The sequence below is a fragment of the Cibotium barometz genome, chromosome 46 (genome assembly GCF_041138505.1).
Source record: "Cibotium barometz isolate CiBa-2024 chromosome 46, ASM4113850v1, whole genome shotgun sequence".
In the NCBI taxonomy this organism is placed as follows: Eukaryota; Viridiplantae; Streptophyta; class Polypodiopsida; order Cyatheales; family Cibotiaceae; genus Cibotium; species Cibotium barometz.
This window is the reverse complement of record NC_141091.1, coordinates 290,811-297,583: the sequence shown is the minus strand read 5'-3', so window position 1 is coordinate 297,583 and position 6,773 is coordinate 290,811. Positions and strand designations below refer to the sequence as shown.

The window sequence follows — 6,773 nt, the reverse complement described above, 5'->3', positions numbered from 1 at the left end:
GTTCAAATGTAAAATCTTGACTATAGCAAGCAATGGTCCATGCAGTGCGATCATAAAGCCTAGTTTGCTTCACGTAGAGGGGGAAATATATACAAATGATGAGATTTTAGCATTGGTAGAGAGTAACTACCCTTTCAGTCTATCCTCAATTAATTTGTACCAGTTGTTTTGCTCTGCTTCCTTTTCTGCCTTTGACTCCTTCAAAGCTTGTTTACTGAATGTATGCATAAAAATGACTTAAAAATTGGAAGAAGAACACCAGAAAATTCAGCAAACAAGCAATATGTGCAAAACACACACATGCTAATGCACACACACGCACTCCCTTCCTCCACCTTCAATATAAGAATGTTTGAAGTGACACTGTTAAACAAAATTGCCAAGATAAACGACCTAGAACATCTTGCCACTTCCACCACTGATGATTATACTGAGCTCTGAAAACTCTTCAAATATTAAGCTACACAACTGCCACATAGCTCTCCTGATTCATTGTGTCCCCCTTCAACCCTTGTATTCTCCTTTAGAAGAGTGGCGTTAGGGTCCCAAGTTGGTCCTAAAGCTCTCCCATATTCAGACACTCATTTTCCTCCATCTTCAATATAAGAATATTTCAAATCATATTGTTAAACAAAATTGCCAAGGTAAACAACATAGACATAGTTGCAGGAAATGGCCATTCCGGCCCTATGGAACTTGGATATACTGTTTGCAATCATTGCAATTCCCGTTTCCGTTCCCCTGGTCCCGTCCTTATTTTCTCATGATTGTGTACAATTTTTATTTTATTTTTTTCAGAAAGGAGACTTCCAATAAGTATGAAAAAATTTTACAAAATAGAGATTTCACACCAAGCAAGGTGGAGATCTTAACCAATCAGGAGCCATGTGCTGCCAATAGGGTCCCGAATGAGAGGATGTGAAAAAGATACCAATGTCCCACTCTCTCATAAACTAGCCGCGCTTCCTCTCCGCAGCCCTCGAAGATCCATCTCTGATCTCAAGGGAGATGTCAGCATCTAGATAAAGAGAGTCAGGGATAGGGACATGGGGAGAGGCCGAACGAGCCCCAGGCTCCCTGAGACACAAAACGACGGGGCAATGATCGGATTTGGTGATGCCAGGCATAATAGCAATGATGTCTCCTCTGTCCAAGGACCAATCATCCACATAAAACCTATCCAGACGTGCAAAGATGCTCTCATCCCCGCTCCTGCCAAGAGAAAGATAAGGAATTTGGCCTTCTCTGGAAGTCATCCTCAGTCCAGAAATCCCTGCCAAAAAAGGAAAGCGTGAACCTCTCCCATGAGATTCGCTCCAAAGGGTGTAAACCCCCTTCGTGTCCACCCTTCTTGTCAGAAGGTTGCTCAACCATATTAAAATCTCCTCCCACTATCCAATGATCAACCTAAGGAATGACATTTGTGATGGTGTCCCAAAAGGCCACCCTTTCACCTCTCACGTTAGGTGCATAGGTATTCAAGATTCCCAATTTCTGACCCTCATGCATGATCAAGATCCACTGCGCTCTAGCAGGGATGATAACACTGTGCCCAATAACATGAGGCATAACAAATGCTGCCACTGAAATGCAAATACCCCCTCTAGTCCCAACTGCCGAGGACCAGAAGGTGTGGCCAGAAAGCATCTTACCAGTTTTGCCACACTGAGATCTATCCAATTTGTGTTCCTGCAACAAAAGTACATCCATAGACCCTCCTGTAACAGCAGGGTGAAGCTGTGTCAAAATACGCAGCGGAAATGATAACCAAACTTGAGACCACAAGAGCAAGTAGAGTGCAGAAAATAGACAGCACAAGAAAGACAGAGAGATAGGCATGTAAACTCTTCTCTATACACAAGATCCCGAGAAAAACTGAATGAGTACAAAGTGGGGATCATGGGGCCTATTTATATGGCCCCATGGATGCAGTCGGCCAACGCATGAAGTGCCACCAGCCCTCCACGACTGGGCAAAGCCAGTCGGCTAGCAGAAAAACACCACGACCTCCTCTGATCAAGCCGGCCAGTCTTCAGGAACACATGAGTGCAGTCGGCCAGCATCAGAGGCTCTTGCCAGCATGTGGCATCCACCCACACCAAGGAAAAATGGGGAAAAAATACGGGGAGTGAGGAAAAATGATAAAACACCTATACAGGGTGGGCACACCCACAACAGAGGCCCTGGTGTCTGATTAAGACAGGAGATGACTTCTAACACCCCCTCTCAGCTCTTGGCTATGAAATCAACCCAAGGGAGCTGGAGTGCCGCTTGAGCGTAGCCCGAGGTAGAGACTTCGTGAAGAGGTCCGTCGCATTGTCCTCCGTTGAACAATAAAGGAGCAAGATGTCACCAGCCAAGATCTTCTCACGTACAAAGTGATACTGTATCTCTATGTGCTTGGTCCGGGCATGGAAGACCGGGTTCCGAGCAATAGCTATACAACTCTGGTTATCGCACTGGATGACTGTGGGCTCCTTCTGTGGAAACCCAATCTCGCCTAGCAGCCTCCGCAACCACACAACCTCGCAAGCAGCACCACAAGCAGCCCGGTACTCTGCCTCTGTCGAAGATAGGGCAATAGTTGGCTGCCGCTTACTGCTCCAAGAAACTGCTCCTGAGCCAAGGGTAAAACTGTATCCTGAAGTAGATCTCCTCGTGTCTGGATCTCCTCCCCAATCTGAGTCACTCCAACCTTGGAGTCTGACTCCATCCCCTCCTGTGTAAAAGAGTCCTAGATCCTTCGTACTCTGCAGATACCGCAAGATCCGCAATCCTGCGTCCCAATGAGACTTCAATGGTGTCTGCATAAAAGAGCTCAACAGCCCCACGGAGAAGCTCAAGTCCAATCTGGTGTTCAGCAACTAGATCAATGAACCAACCAACTTCCGGTACTGCGAGGCATCGACTGGCTCATAAGGATCATTAACGGTTAACTTTGTGTTTGGGTCCATCGGCGAAGTAATAGACTTGCAGTTCTCCATCCCAAAGGCCTCAAGCAACTCATGAACATACCGCTGCTGAGAGACAAAAAACTCCCTCTGGGTCTGCCAGATCTCCAATCCCAAAAAGAAGTGGAGTAAGCCTAAGCCGGTCATCTCAAACTCCTTTGACAAGGCAGCCTTCGTCACACCAATGTGCTCCACATGACCGCCGGTGAGAATGAGATCATCCACATAAAGGATGATAATCGTAACCATGCCGCGTTCCCGAAAGAGATACAGGTTAGGATCTGCAACCGATCTCTGAAATCCAGTCCAAACAAAGAAGGAATCAATCTTCTGATTCCAAGCCCTGGGAGCCTGCTTAAGACCATACAAGGCCTTACGTAACCTGTAAACCTTCCCTTCTGATCCTGGAACAACAAAGCCTGGAGGCTGCTCAACATACACCTCCTCCTGCAGGTCACCATTAAGGAACGCAGATTTGACATCCATTTGATACACGGCCACCTCTGAGAAGAAGCAAGGGCAAGAACGGTCCGAATCGTGGACATCCGTGCTGTCGGTGCAAAGGTATCCTCGTAGTCGATGCCTGGCCGCTGAGCATAACCTTTAGCCACAAGTCTGGCTTTGTGTTGGTCCACTGACCCATCTGACGCATATTTGGTCTTAAAGACCCATTTGACACCAATGACTGACCGTTTCGACGGCCTCGGTACCAACTCCCATGTGTTGTTCCTCTCGATGGCATCAAGTTCTACCTGCATGGCTTTCCTCCAAGTATCCTGTGAAAGGGCTTCCTTGACGGAAGTGGGCTCCTTGTCCCGCATAATACGAGACATCAGAGCATAGTTTACCTAAAGAAGCTCCGCTGTATTGCTTTTGTCTCGGACTCTGTGTGATCTTCGAGGGCCGTCCTCTGTGGTCCACTCGGAGGAGGGTAACTCCGTGACATCTGACTCCCGAAGGGTGTCCAACAACCACCTGGGTACTCGAACAGATCGTGGAGCCTCCTGCTGTTGCAGGGGCTCTACTCCAGCTGCGGGCTCAACCTCCTGTGTTGATTGAGGGTGATCAACTGGAGCAATGGTCTGGGAATCATCATCAGACTCCTCTGGATCTCCAAGAAGTGGCGGCTCCTCGACAGTGGATACTGGAACATGCTCATCAAAGACCACATCCCGGCTGACAACAATCTCATTCCTGTCTGGATCATACAATCTGTATCCCTTGGAAAGAGAATTATACCCCACAAATATAAGCTTGCGGGACTTGGAGTCAAGCTTCCCCCTCTGCTTCTTCGGAATATGAACATACACATCACTCCCAAAAACACGGAAGTGCGAGACATCAAGTTTTCTGCCAAAGTATGTCTCAAACGAAGTCATGTTAGGTACTGAAGTCGTCGGAGATCGGTTGAGGGTATGGACAACCGTTGCCATAGCCTCTCCCCAAAGTGGACGAGGAAGATCACGATGCTCCAGCATGGTCCTCGCCATCTCCACCACATTCCTGTTCTTGCGTTCTACAACTCCATTCTCCGAAGGCAATCCTGTATTGGCCAGTTCCCTCTTGATGCCATGGTTTGCACAAAATCTGAGAAATACAGTCGAGGAGAATTCACCTCCTTTGTCAGCCCGGAGAATCTTTACCTGCAATCAAGACTCTTTCTCCACCATCACGTGCCAATCCTTGAACCGTGCAAAAGCTTGGTCCTTCTGTGAAAGAAAGTAGACCCACGTGAATCTGGTACAGTCATCAACAAGCAACATAAAATAGAGAGATCCTCCCAATGATGGTGTCTGCTGAGGTCCAGTGTGAATCAACTCCAACGGTTTCGAAGCCCGACTAGAAGCCTGCTTCGGAAAGGATTCCCTGTGCTGCTTACCACGTATGCAAGAACTGCAACGTCCTTGCCTACTACCAACATCTGGCAAGCCAACCACCATCTGGTCTCGGAAAGCTCGCCGCAGTGCATCCACATTTAAGTGGCCAAAACGAAAGTGCCAGAAATCTCCGACCTGAGAACCTGTCAACGAGGAGAGTGCAGAGAGCTTGTAGATACCATTCTCCACACCGCCTTCCCAAACAACCTGGCCAATCTCACGGTCTCGTAGAGCAACTGAATGCTCCTCAAATTCCACCCGAAAGCCAGTCTTCCATACTTCATGCACTGACAGAAGATGAAAACCTAGAGCAGGGACATAAAGAACACGGGAAGCATGCTTGCCCCCCTTGCCGTCGGGAATAATCTCCATCCGCGGCCCTCACTGTGTATCGGAATAGTGGAGTTGTCGCCAATAAAAATGCGACCTGACTGCCATTTCAGATCCAAAAAAAAGTCACGGGATGGAGTCATGTGCCTGGAAGCACCACTGTCAAGAATCCACTCCCGGGTATCCTTCGCGGCGGTGAAGCCAACTGCCTCCTTGCTCGAAGACGATGAAGCATCGGAGTCCATCATCTCTAAGTGCACAAATGCAAGAGTCTTTGCAGCTGAGGCTGAAGAATCAGCACTCTTCCCAATCCGCTTAGGACACTTCCTCCAATAGTGGCCTTTCTCGCCACAATCATTGCAGGATCGTTCGGCCTTCAGCTTCTCTCATTCTAAGTCGGGCTTCTTCTCAGAAGACTTCTCCGGTGAAGCCTTCCCTTTGCCCTTGTTGCGATTCTGGCCTTTCGACCGTTGGCCAGTTAAGGCCTCCGAACCTCCGCTGTGAGGAGGGTTCATGAAACGTTCCTCCTGGTCCAAGACCATTGGCACAAGCTCCTCCCAGGTCATGGAACTGAGCCTGCCACTCGTAATCAAAGAGGAGTAGAAAGCAGAATACTGAGCAGGTAAGTGGGACAGCAAAGTAATGGCCATGTCTTCATATGATATCTCCTTCCCAGCCTGGAGGACTTCCTACTGAAGGGCCTGCAGCTTGTTAATGTGCTCCCGCATCGTCGATGACTTTGCAGGGTTCATAACCCGCATCTGCACTTCCAAGGAGATCCTCTTCATGGGTGATACCCTGTTATAAAGAGAAGCCAAGTGCTGCCATATGCCTCTGGCCAACGTCATGTGCTTTACGTGATTGATCACTTGTGGTGTGCAATTGAGGAAAATAAATGACCCGACCCTGGCGTTGACACGATCCCATATCTGTGCCTGTGCCTCTCGGTCCTTCTTCATCGACAGTAACTCCCCTTCCTCTGCTTCCGGCGGCCGTGGAACCCCGATGACGATGAAATTAGCAAGGTCATATGACTCCAGCGCACAGACTCCATCATAACCTTCCAAATGCCGTAATTGTTCCCGTCCAACTGACGGTCCACTGGGAACGTGGGGAGAGTCGGGATCTTCATGTGCTTCTCAGCCATCTCTAACAAATCTGCCATCGCGGGGATGTAACTGAAAAAGGGTGGGTGGGTGGGAAAAAAAACTAAACCTGCAAGTGGTTGTCCAGCACCTTAGCCCACCTTCCTCTTGCAACTTCTCTTCCCGAACAGTCCAAAACAGTCCACCAATCAGCAACTTAACTATCCCCCTCTTGCTCAAAAAACTCCCAAGATCTATCAAGAGCCTAGGGCTCTGATACCATTTCAAAAAAACTGAATGAGTACAAAGTGGGGATCATGGGGCCTATTTATATGGCCCCATGGATGCAGTCGGCCAGCGCATGAAGTGCCACCAGCCCTCCACGACTGGGCAAAGCCAGTCGGCCAGCACAAAAACACCACGACCTCCTCTGATCAAGTTGGCCAGTCTTCAGGAACACATGAGTGCAGTCGGCCAGCATCAGAGGCTCCTGCCAGCATGTGGCATCCACCCACACCAAGGAAAAATGG

General features: G+C 48.7%; 1 protein-coding gene across 7 annotated transcripts in view; it reads right to left on the bottom strand.

The window, feature by feature from the left end:
* LOC147611784 (uncharacterized) overlaps window positions 1–6,773 on the bottom strand; it is a 76,879-nt gene that overhangs the window by 44,298 nt on the left and 25,808 nt on the right. For all 7 annotated transcript variants that reach the window (XM_086783613.1, XM_086783616.1, XM_086783617.1 and 4 more), the window contains exon 3: window positions 131–214. In XM_086783613.1, the coding sequence (XP_086639739.1) occupies window positions 131–214 (84 nt within the window). The remainder of the gene's footprint in view (window positions 1–130; window positions 215–6,773) is intronic.